The following is a 12,932-nucleotide window of genomic DNA, read 5'->3' as shown; positions in this document are numbered from 1 at the left end:
ACTCACGGGAGCATGGCACGTGTCTTCCTCCTCCCTCACTGCAGGGCAGACACATCGATGTCTGCACGCTTTCCCACAGAGCCTGGGCATAGCCCTCGACTACTCAGCTCTACCCTCAGAGCTCTAGTAAGCCATTACAATTGATCCGAGTTGACATTGAGGATGACATTTATTTTGTGCCCAAATGCAGGGGGGTTAATTAGACTTGGCCATATCACGGAAGATCTTGGTTCCTCTGTGAATAGAGCGTGTAGTGCTTTCCACACACCAAAGCAGGCATTTAAACGCCCACCTCATTATTTTAGTGTTTCCTATAACCTTTACATGAACCCTATGAGTCAGGCATTTTATTTCCATTGTACATATGGAGTAATTGTGCCTGGAGAAGCAAAGTAACTCTTCCCTGATTACACAGGTAAAGAGGCAGCCTGGGGATTTATTCCCAGATCTCTTTGACTCTAAAGTCATGTTCCCTTGAAAATGCTTGCTAAGAGTTTGTATTCTGGAGGGAGGAAGGCGGTGTGTGTGGGGGGGTGGGGGGAAGCAAGAGAGCAAGGGAGAAGGGGGCAAAGGACCCAGACCAAGTGCTAGTGTAGACCTTTAGGCTGTCCACAGTTCTGAATATTAGTGCAGACCTCTGAGCTGTCCACGGTCCTGAATGTTAGTGTGGACCTCTGAGCTGTCCACGGTTCTGAAAATATGTGAAAGCCAGTAACAGTGTGGTGGGTTGGGGGGGGGGGGGGGCGCGCGGGGAGATCTCCCCACCCCATGCCATGATAGAGACAAGCAAAGTGGTATTTTAAGGACATCACTTTCTTCTGCCTTTTGGCTTCACACTTGTACATTATACGAACAATCGTATTCATGCAATTCCTGGCAGCTGTGAGGGTAGAGCCAGAGTGTGTCTGCCTGGAAGGGCCAGCGGCAGGGCCCCTGGGGATCCATGAGAAAAGGCCAGGAAGGAAAGGTGGTGAGCCACCGAGGCACTGACATGTGCTGAGAATTCTCATCACTGCCCTTGTGAACTCACTACCTTGAATCTTCTCATGCACCAGGCTCAGCTCACAGCGGGACACAGGTTGCTGAAGATTTAATTAGAGGGACATGGAATAAACACTTGAAATATGTCTTCATTTTCCAGGAGAACACCGGCCACCCATAATCACTAGGAGTGTGGTTTCTCCACCCACTGAGCTCTGCCACGTTCCAAGCCTTCGTTACTCCCCCTGGCCAGCCTCCTGATGGAGTCCACGCCCCAGATCTCCTCTCCCTTCAGTCTTCTCCACACATGCACGAAACTCACCCAAGCCTGCTGTTTTCAGCACATCTGCTCTACGTAATCCCTATGTTCTTACTATGAAGACCCATCACACTAGGGTGGCATTAGGTTCCTTACACCTCAGTGCTATCCTAACACCCACCCAACCCTAACTCTACCCATGCAGAGCCTGTGTGAACATGGCCTGGGCCGGCACCCCACGAATTCCAGAAGATGCTGGCTCAGTGCAAAAGTCAAGTCTGTTTAATGACCGACCAAACCTGGAATATCTCCTCTGTCTCCGGCTACTGAAAACAACAACTCACTCAGCTGTAAGGCTCAGCATAATCCTGATGCCCACAGCTTTCTCTTCTTCTGTGCTCAGTGTTTAAAATACCCCTTTGGACCACTTAATTACATACTGTTACAAAGTCTATATCTTTTCTTTTCAACAGGATTTTGAACTTCTTAAGGATATCAACCATGCTTTCATTACTCAACACAGCGTCTCAATAAATACTTGCTGACTGGGGTGCCTGGGTGGCTCTGTCGGTTGAGCGTCTGACTTCAGCTCAGGTCATGATCTCACGGTTTGTGGGTTCAAGCCCCACGATGGGCTCTATGCTGACAGCTCGGAGCCTGGAGCCTGCTTCGGATTCTGTGTCTCCCTCTCTCTCTGCCCCTCTCCTGCTCACACTCTGTCTCTCTCTCAAAATAAATAAACATTAAAACATTAAAAAAATAAATACTGACTTTTATCATCTTGTTTGTTTCCACTGGAGGCAAAACCTGAATGCCTTACAAATTAATTGTGACAGGTCAGATTTAGATGTTATGGAGAAGAATTTACTGAGCATGGAGAATTATAGATAGCTGAGGCTACAATCATCTCCTTTAAGAGAGAAATTATAATTACCTGAGTGTCACAGAATAAGCCTTAGCTTTGAACAATTATTGAAGGGAATTTTATTCTTTTTTAAAAATGTTTATTTATTTATTTTGAGAGAGAGCAAGAGAGATAACAAGTGGGGAAGGGGCAGAGAGAGAGAGTCCCAAACAGGCTATGCACTGTCACTGCAGAGCCCGACATGGGGCTTGAACTCACGAACCGTGAGGTCCTGACCTGAGCCAAAGTCAAGAGTTGGACACTTGACTAACTGAACCACCAGCTGCCCCAAAGGGAATCTTAACCTTATACGGGTGTATCATTCCTCCCCTTATAACAGAAAGGATTTCAGCTGGCCAGAAAGTAAAGTGTAATAATATTTAATCACAAGACTACAAATATATATAGGTGCATGCTACAATATTAAGAAATCACATTCCCAAATGTTCACCGGAAGCAAAATTCTCTCCTGTGCATTTTGGATATATCGCTCCACTTAATTGTTACAATGTGTCTATGAGAGGAACACTATTATATCATCTTTTTAAAAATATGGAAACAGATCTGTAGAAGTATGACAACGATCAAGGTCAGTGGTGGATTGAGGATTTGGATTCACACCCTTGGGACCACAGAGCTGAAGTTAATTCCCACGTCATGCTGTGGGCAACATACACTGTGTGTAGGTTTTTATCCCAGATGTCCAGTTACTAAATAAACGCAATGCCCTCTGTATCCCAGCCCATGAAGTTAGAGAGTAAGTCTGGGCAGAAAGACCTACATCTCAGTTTACAGTTTTCAGATACAGAATGTGACTTCACAGGTCAATTAGAATTCCAAAGGAGTGCCATTTCTGTATACTTATGTTTGGTGCCTAAAAAATACCAGTCAACGAGCTAACTTTGGGCAACAAAATCCACAGAAGATGGCCTGGCATGTAAACAAAGCTACGTTCACATATTTCTTGGTGTCTTTTCCATTATTATTTTGTTTGCCAGACCCCAAATGCCAAGGCCACCCAATTAAGAGATATGCCGAATTTTTCTTAAAACTGATTTAGGTTATAAAGGGGATACTTTTCACTGGTCCATATGATTTTCAGGATGATGCTAGTAAATATAAGAAATTGTAGTCATACAGAAATAAATTCTTTCTTTTACAAAAGCCCTCAAGCCAAAGAAAAAAACTAATTCAAGAAAAAAGCCATATCAGGAAAATGTCAAGAAGCAGCCAAGTCTACAAAAATAAATACTTCTATGAAAACACATGATGGATCCTTAATAGAGAACATTGTGCCAGGGCGATAATCTCTATTACAGAAGATTGTTTTATTTTGCTGACTTTCTGATACACGAACTTAGGGAAACATTTTATGTTAAGAATGACTAGCTTTAAATCTGGGTTAACAAACAAATTTGTGTAAAAGATACCTGTTTAAGAATACGCTTTTTGATCTATCCGTAGATAGGTCCATAGGGTGTGGAAGATGAACAGATTTTCCCTTAGGTTTTAGATCTTTGAGTAGATGAAAATACTGCTGCCCCGGGATTCTCGCTGCAGCTCTAGCCAGTATGTGCAAAGGACCGGACCCAGCTCCCGCTACAGACAGAGGTTTGAACTGTGATGGGGGATGCGGGCGCACGGGACAGGGAGGGCCTCTTTCTGGCTTGTGGGTGACACAGAAAAACAAGTAGACCCTCCCCTAATTCTTCTGCCTCTGGCAAAAAGGAAGGAAACCACAATTCAGAAGGCATTGAAAAATTAATTCGACCCTTCTCTGTGACTGGTTGGCCAGCCTGAAGCCAGGAGAAAATTCAAGTTACAAATGACAGGTAATCCCATCCTGCAGACTGCATGGCCTCCGGCTTCCAGTGAAGTGTTTAGAGGAGAAGCAGAGAGAGGGAAGTGAGAATTTGTGGCAAAGTACAGATCTGTGTCTTCAGAAGCACCAAGGAAAAGCTCCTTGTTTTTGTGCATGATGAGTAATGCAAATCTAAATAATTTAATACAAGCTTATTTTTGTTTTATTAAACATTTTTTAGTGTTCATTTTTGAGAGAGAGAGAGAGAGAGAGAGAGAGAGCAAGTGGGGGAGGGGTGGGGTGGGATATGCAGAATCCGAAGCAGGCTCTAGGCTCTGAGCTGGAAGCACAGAGCCCGACTCGGGGCTCCAACCCACAAACTGCGAGATCATGACCTGAGCCCAAGTCAGACGCTCAACCGACTGAGTCACCCAGATGCCTGCTTATTTTTGTTTTAAAACCATAATTGTGCTTTCCTTTCTACCCCAAACCCACCTACGGTACAAGCCTTGGAAGGCGGGCTGTATCTTTTCCTGCCACCCGGTGGCCTGGTCGCCTGCACAGGCAGTGGACTTGAGGCATCGCTAAGGTTGCAAAGACTTGAGGCCTGAGGGCTCATCCGGTTCAGAAATCCACTGTCTCACTAATACAAATGAGGTGTCAACACTATTTAGAATTAATTAATTGATTCATTTTCCACAAATGATCTTATGACAAAGAGGAAGAGGTGGGCGGGCAAACAATGCGAGGTTTGGAGATGCTGCAGTTCATCTGGGTGATGGGCTGGGCCACCGACTTCCTCATCCACCAGGGTTCTCTTCCAGTAAATGTAACAAGGAATCGGCTACATCTACCAATCATACAGAGGTGCTTAGGGAAAATAAACTAGCACCACTAAAGATCCAATATTTGCAGCTGTAATATAACTCAAGGGGGTTGTCTTGATGGCTTGGGGTCTGGAGTCAGCCAGGCTGGCACTGGATCCCAGCTCAACTGTACGTGAGCTAGGAGATGCTGGGAAGTTGCTTGATGTCCCAGGTCTCACTGTAAGTAGGGGTAAGAATGCTTTTCTTGGGGCTCCTGGGTGGCTCTGTAGGTTGATGTCTGACTGTTGCTTTGAGTTTCGGTCATGATCCCAGGGTCATGGGATCAAGCCCCACATTGGGCTCTGTACTGGGCGGGGAGCCTACTTGGGATTCTCTCTCTCTCTCTCTCTCTCTCTCTGCCCTTTCCTCTCCTCTCTCTCTCAAAAAAAGTGCTTTTCTTGCAGGCTGTTTTGCTAGAGTAAAGGTGCACAGAAGTCAATCTATAAATGACAGCAATTATTATTACTGTGATTATTTTTAAAATATTGAAGACAGTACACTATGTGTTGACAATCTCTACACATAGAGAGGGATATCATCATCATCGACATGAAACAAAGTCACCAACATGAAACAAAGTCATCAACACAGACTATCTCCTCCTCTGGTTTGTCGCTGGTCTGGCAGAACCTTGTACAGACTCCAAATCTATTTCTAAATTCTGACCGATGCAGTAAAGTATTAACACAAAGTGTTAAGCATAAAATGCTTTTCGAGTTTTGAGTCTTACAAATTTATATAAGATGGAATGAAATATTCATCATCTATAATACATTCTATCGTCCTACAAGGGGTACATAAATCTCATGGCATAATTACACTCTTGACTACTGTGACCTTTGAAGATGCACATCTGCTTGGAAAAATGATAGAATAATTCCTCCTCAGTGGAAAACATCCGAGTTTATCTTTAAAATAGGCTTTAAATGAAAAATTCCTACAGACACTTAATTTTTACCACAGTGGTTTGCCTTCAGTTTCTTTGAGCTTGATTTGTCTAACAGCCCACCAGAAACTATGAATCTCACGTTGCCTCGGATCTACACACAACTGTCATTTGTCTGAAGTCCAAATGAAATTATTTTCTCCATGTTTGTTTTCCAAGGAGATGCCCACATTCTACAGAAATGGAGTAGAAAGCAGATTGGAAACATTCATGCTGTTGATTGATGCTCTCTTATGAAACTTTTCAGCAATTCCTGTGTGCTCAAGTCAGGAAAATTAGGATGCCTCCCCTACATATTCAGAGGCAATGCACGCAACATGGGCAGCAGCACAGTTCAATTTCTTTGAACACTTCCTGAGCCCCTCCCCTTTCCCAAGCACAGCAAGAGGAGCCCCGGAGGAGTGAAGGAGAGGCTGAGGCGGGGAACAAGAGTCTGGGGGCAGGGGAGGTGACGACACAGGAGGACGGAGGAAGGGAGAGAAATAAAAAGGCATCCTTGCCTCTTCTTGCTAGCTCTGGAGCTGTTTCATCATGTGTCTGACTCAACAAATGGCTTCGGCAGACTTTAACCAGTGTCCTTCCTGCCTTTGGACTCTGGAGACGAGCTCCCGATAGGGCACCCCTGTGTTGTGCGTGGGTATCAGGCATGTGCTCATGTCCCTCCTTCCCACACACACTTCAGGGTCGCAAATCATGCATTTTCGAGAGACCAGGTAAGTTTAGGGGTGCCCCTCTATTTTGGATATAACCGGAACTCTTGTGGGAGTCCGAGGGCCATCCACTGTGCCTGGGAGGTTGCAAGGCACAGGGGAAAGTCCGCCCTGCACGACCTTGACACGGACCTCGGGAACCAGAGCAGGAGACAGGTGGAGTTGTCCTACGATGGGGGCTTTACAAACGGCAAGTAACTGGACTCATGTCACCCCTGAGACCCTTGATGTAGTTAGCCAGGGAGGAGCCACAGAGGCCACACATCAGGATGCTGCACTGTCAAAATCGAGCTGTCCCATCATCTGCCCTTAATTCCATGAATGAAGCTACTATTCAGTGTTCTATGCCTTCTTTGTTCTGAATATTTCTCATTAAAAGAAAATGAAAGAACAATCTTACCCATGAGGAATTTTGCTCAGGACATAGTATCCAGTGTAGGAGTGTTGGTATATCTGAAACAGACAAGACAAAAAAAAAAAAAAAAAAAAAAACAAAGCAAGCATTGAGACAAAGGCTGTGACTGTGATATTTTTCAGATCACTGTGAATCCCAAAAAACATTAGGGGGATGAAAAGGAGTTAATCAGGAGACCCGGAGGCAACATCTTTAATTTACTTAGGAAGTTAATTTGCACATTCTGTTTATTTCACTTTTGTCATTTGCACATTGTTTACAGGGCAGCCAGAGGCTCGATATTATCCCCATAATCAGCTGGTTTTTGTGATTAAATCAGGGGCACAGATTTCCAGCTCAACTACGTGCAGTACAGCATGAATGAGGTCACCAGAGGCAGTCAGTCAGCTGGACCCAACGGGACCGTGAGACCCTTGTAGCGTGGGACTTCCCTGTAAATGACGGCACATTCCATTGTGTATCCTCAGTGAATACAGACGCCAACACAGGCTTCACTGGGCAGCCCCCTGTCCTGCTGTAGAATGTGATGTGCACCTTTCAGCTTCGGAGAGGGGTCAGCAAATGAAGAACTCAATGCAAGAGGGAGCATGGCTTTTAAAACTAAGGCAACAAGCAAAACTCTGTCTCCAAACTCCTATAAGCCCCAACCTGGAGCCTCTCTTAAACTCTTGAGCCAGGAGAGGATTTCCTGACCCATAAATGCAATGAAAGGAATGCAAGGAATGACCAAGAGAAGGGACAACACACAATGCAGGAAGTCTCGGCATTCACCTCCTGCTTTCTGGACAGAGAGCCTCCCCAGTGTTGGGATATGATGGGTTACCCTGCAGGGCTGAAGCAAGGAGGTACTGTAGTCCCTTTCTTCTACCTGTGTACTTTCTGAGAGTCAACACTCTGTGTGGGTAAACGTTCAGCGACCAGCATTTAAAACCACTTCCCAGGGGTGCTGGGCTGGCTCGGTCAGAGGGGCGTGCGACTCTTGATCTTGGGGTTGTGAGTTTGAGCCCCACGTGGGGAGTAGAGATTACTTAAATTAACAAAGTGTAAAAAGAAAAAAGAAACCACTTTTTTTTAATGTTTATTTTCGAGACAGGGAGAGAGAGTGTGAGTGGTAGAGGGGCAGAGAGAGAGGGAGACACAGAATTGGAAGCAGGTTCCAGGCTCCGAGCTGTCAGCACAGAGCCCGATGCAGGGCTTGAACCCATGAACTGCGAGATCATGACCTGAGCTGAAGTCAGACGCTCAACTGACTGAGCCCCCAGGTGCCCCACAAACCACCTTTCTAAAGATAATCGGTGAGGAATGTGCAGGCCAAGGAAGACAGATCCATCATGAAGCACATAGAGTAGAGGAATATATTGGGGTGCTGAGGACAGAGTGAGCCTGCCAAAGAGAACAGGCAGGACTGTGCTAAGCTCACCAACCCCCTGCCTTGTTGGGGCCCCCGGATTAACTTCTGGACAATCATGGTGGATTGCAGTTGCTTGGAGAAAAGGAATCCAGATACAAAAGTAAACAACAGCCTTCGAGCCCAGAAGATCTTTTGCTTCTGAAGATCCCAAGGCTCTGGCACCAGAATGATGGGATGTGGGGTGGCCTGCTGGGGACAGTGGGTGGCATATGACTGGGAAACGTGTCCAAATACTGCTTTGGTTATGAATAAATAGCCAGCAGGCATACAACTGTGCAGGAGAACTTCACGGACCTGCGGGGCGACTGATAAGGAGCAGAGGAACCCAGCTCTGCTATTTCTGAAGTGACGCTGCTTCCCCAGGAGAGAAGGGAGAGCCGTGTCCCAAGGAGATCACTGCCCAGACAGCGCCCACCAAAGGACCCTGTGCTTTGACTACACTGCCTCTGAGCTGGATGAGCTTCCTCAGATGCAAGAACAGAAGCTCAACAGACACAATGCAATTCTCTGCAGTCATGGCACATGGGCCCTGTGCTACACGGCACTCCTAAACTCCGGAGGCACCTGCTCATTCTGTTTAATCTCACTCTATTGTCATGGTGACCCCAGGCAGGCAAAAGGTAACCTTTGTTTGCTAAGATAGGAAAGTGAGGTAGGCAAGGGCAGGGGAGAGAGGAAAAGGAGGGGGAGGGGAGGAGTGGAGGCAATAAGGAGGAGGAGGGGGAAGGTGGGGTGGAGCCTAATTCTGGGAGTCTATCATATAGAAGGCAGCAGAAATGATGGTATGAGACTTCAGAGACCAGGCTGTCAAAGGAATTCCTGCTGGCTCTCTTTCAGGTCATTGCTCTGGGGGAAGACAGCACCATGCCATTAAGAACTTTAAGCAGCCCTAGGGAGAGGTCACGTGGTGAACAACCAAGGTTCCTCTCCAACAGATCACCAACAGCCAACGAGGAGCTGGGGAGTCTTGCCAACAGCCACATGAGGGAGCTTGGACGTGCAGTCTTCGTCCCCAGTCTAGCCTTCAGATGATGCCGCCCCGGCTGACACTCATGACAGACCATGACCCAGAACCACTCAGAAGAGAAGGTCTTGGATTCCTGACCCACAGTAACTTCAAGATAATAAATGTTGGTTGTCTTAAGCTTCTCAGCTCTTATACAGCCATACAGAAGTGACAGATCTAGTTTAAATCCAGAGGAAAAAGGGTAACTATTCCATCAGATAGGTACAGACTTCTAAGTTACTGGATTCCCTCCTATAAACCTCCAGCAACTTTTAAAACAAACAGAAAAAAAAATCCCTTATCAAATCAGTTTCAGTACAGAAGTGAGGGGCTGAGTAAGACCACTCGTAGACCAAACACTTGAAGGACGTCTTTGACATTACTGTATAGGGCAGCCCAAAGTGTCAGAAGTGATGATGAGGGTGAGGCTGAGGAAGTGGAAGGTGAGTGGCTAGTGTTCATGGAGCATGTCCTACCCATCAGGCAGTGTGCCAGCCCCTCGGAATACTGAAGTCACTCAATTTCTGTGAATAGACATTAGCACCCTATCCTGAAGACAGGAAAATCGAATCTTAAAGAATTCAAATCAAGCTCAAGCAAGGTGTGAGCTGAGGTCTGTCTCTCTCTGATCACTGTGTTGGAAACTGTCTGAACAAAGGGCATATCTCTTAACTCTCAAGTTACAAGTCCAAGTTGATGGCTGTCAACTGAAGAATCCAGGATCCCAACTGATACAACGACCATGCAAAACTTCATGGTTGAAGGACTTCCTTTTTTAAAAAAATGTTTATTTTTGAGAAAGAGAGAGAGAGAGAGAGAGAATGCCAGCAGAGGAGGGGCAGAGAGAGAGGGAGACAGAGGATCTGAAGCGGGCTCTGTGCTGATGTGGGGCTTGAACCCACAAACAGCGAGATCATAACATTAATCAGGGTCGGACTGTGACTGACTTAACCGACTGAGCCACCCAGCAGCCCCAGGACTATTTCTTTAATCCATCTGGACACGGTGATTTCCATTCACTCCCCGGTTATGCCATTCTCACACAAACACCCAAAGTTGGTCTTCACAAGCTTCTTTAAACACGCCTCTGCCTCTGAAATTCAGCCCTGGGAGTATCTTCTGACTGGGACCAATGAGAAAAAAGGAGACTGAACTGAAATAACCTCATAAGGGCAATGGTAAGAAGGAAATGAGAGAATTACCCATTCTCAATTCTATGCCTGTACTGTTGGGTTAAAAGAAAAAAAAAAAAAGCATGTGTGGATAGAAAATGTAGTAAAATATCTGGAATACCGAATCACTAATTAGAAAGACGGAAACAAAAATGGGAGTGTTTGGATGGCTCAGTCAGTTAAGCATCTGACTCTCGATTTCACCTCAGGTAATGATCTCACAGTCTGTGAGTTCGAGCCCTGTGTCTGGCTCTGTGCTGATGGCATGGAGGCTGCTTGGAATTCTCTCCCTCCTTCTCTCTGCCTCTCCCCTGCTCATGCTCTCATGCTCTCATTCTCTCTAAAAATAAATAGATAAAAGCAATTTTTTAAAAGAAAGGCTCTAATTTAAAAAAAATTGGAGAGGATGTAGGAGAGACAGGTAAAATCTGGATGTGCCAAGCATGCACGTGAAAGAAGCTGTCTGGGGTGAACGTTAGCACAAGTGGGATCCTTAGGAAAGAAAGTGCACTTAGGATTGAAGAGCTGCTCTTACAAAAGGATGGACGAGGGAGGGCCATGTCACAACCTTCTAAGATGGAACAATCAAATATCACTCTCTTCCACAAAGTGTTCTCTCAGCCCAGAGCCGAGAGAACCACGGGCACAAAAGAAAACTACTCTTTAAAGAGCAAATGACTGATCTTGAATAAAAAAAAAAGCGACATGTCACTGGAAGAATTTGTTCCTTAGAAAGTCTTTCTTTTTCTTTTTTTTTCTGCTCTCTCTGTTGTGTTTATGTTTCTTTCTTTAAAATAGACTCTTAATACTTCTGATCATGGAAAAAAGTACAGGGCTGGAAGTTGGTAAGAACACATCTGGTTATTTTTCTAAGAGCGCACTTTTGGGAGTTCATGGATTTGAGTTATTTTGGTTTCTTCCCACACTATCAAATTCCCCGTGGAAAATGAATACATAAAAACCTGTTACCCAAAATGCGATTCACAAGATGGGAAAGCAATTTCAGCAAATTTTCTTTCTGATATATCATGAAAAATGGTTGATACGGGCATCCAAAAATTGGAATAAATATAACCAGTCGAGGGTTCTTCCTGGGAGAAGTTCACATTTGGTTTGCTTCTTCTAGTTTCGAAACACCTGCCCACAGGTCATCCCCTCTGCCCTCCATCGCTCCCGCGGAGCCATACTTGTTGTCTATGGTCTTCCCTACCTCAGCCTCAGTGCTGACACTCATGACCCATTGTGCACACTCATGCAGACTCACTTTCCATCCTCTTCCTCTATGAAATCATCTACTCCTGTAGTTTTAAACCACACTTCCACCTAGGCATCCCTACCTCATGCCTCACAAGGACCAAAACCTCAATATTCTCCAAAATAAACTCTTCAATGATCCTTAAAACCTAGTTCTCCTTTGATATGTCCCATCTGAGTTGGTGGTTTCATCATCCACTCAGAAAACTGAGCTAAAAACGTAGTCTTCCTTGACTCCATTCTTGGTCTCCCTTGAACTTCTGCTCCAGTTCAATCCATCCTCAAATGGTGCTGAATGGACTTCTTCAGTCCTTCCCAAATCCACTGCCCATTCTTCACTGCGATGGCCTTACTGCGGACCTCCCCTCCATCTTTCCTCTCCTGCACAAAGAAGCTACCCTTTCCAAGACTAACCTCAGCTCTCAACCCGTTCCCTTCTGCTTCCTGTCGGACTTTAGGGACTCCTGCCTTACAGGTTTCGTAAAAGACCCCACCTTACATGTTTCATCTCTCCCTTTCTGTTGTTTTGTCTCCCAAATCTGCAATCATAACTCGAAATCTCCCCCATTAAAAATAAAAATCCCTGGTCATATCCTCCCCGAACGACTCCTTCTTTTTAACTATCATTGCGCTGCATGAGAAAAGTCTGTGGGGCCTCACCTTCTGTGCACTTGTAACCGGTGCACTTCTAACATTCTCAAACTGCGATCTCTAAGCTCATTTCCAGTTGCCAGACATGATGGTGTCAGCTCAATGTCCAGTCTGCTCCACGTCTGTGCAGTGGGGTGATAAAGGTGACAGGAACCGCTTTCTGTTCTTCCTTCTGTGACAGGTCACTGCCTTCAGGACCTTGCCTTTCTCTCCTGCTGCTGCAGACACCTTCAATGGATGCAGGCACCAGACCTGCCCCCCTTTGCTGTTTTTCACCTTGCTGGTCTACACCTCTGGTCTGGTAGATCCCATTCATTCCTTTCTTATGCAGCTTTTTACTGAATTTACATTTTTATGCTTGACCTATCTTTTGAGCTTGAGGCTCCTATTTTTAGCCTGTTTTGGACCTTTCTGCATGGCTATTTTTTCTCCAAAACTTGTCTCCCAAATGTAACAGTTTAGAAGCCAAATAAACCATTTTCTTGCTAAAGAAGTCTCTTTAGAGACTTTACAGCAGAGACCTGCTAAAGGTGGTCTCTGACTAGAAAAACATTGG

General features: G+C 45.4%; 1 protein-coding gene across 5 annotated transcripts in view; it reads right to left on the bottom strand.

Moving 5' to 3' along the window:
* DPP6 (dipeptidyl peptidase like 6) overlaps positions 1-12,932 on the bottom strand; it is a 939,040-nt gene that overhangs the window by 203,414 nt on the left and 722,694 nt on the right. For all 5 annotated transcript variants that reach the window (XM_053898709.1, XM_053898707.1, XM_053898705.1 and 2 more), the window contains exon 6: positions 6,868-6,920. In XM_053898709.1, the coding sequence (XP_053754684.1) occupies positions 6,868-6,920 (53 nt within the window). The remainder of the gene's footprint in view (positions 1-6,867; positions 6,921-12,932) is intronic.

Source organism: Panthera pardus, unplaced genomic scaffold, assembly GCF_024362965.1.
Source record: "Panthera pardus isolate Hobbes unplaced genomic scaffold, ASM2436296v1 HiC_scaffold_9, whole genome shotgun sequence".
Taxonomy (NCBI): domain Eukaryota; kingdom Metazoa; phylum Chordata; class Mammalia; order Carnivora; family Felidae; genus Panthera; species Panthera pardus.
The sequence above is the reverse complement of the archived record's forward strand: the minus strand, read 5'-3'. Positions and strand labels throughout refer to the sequence as shown.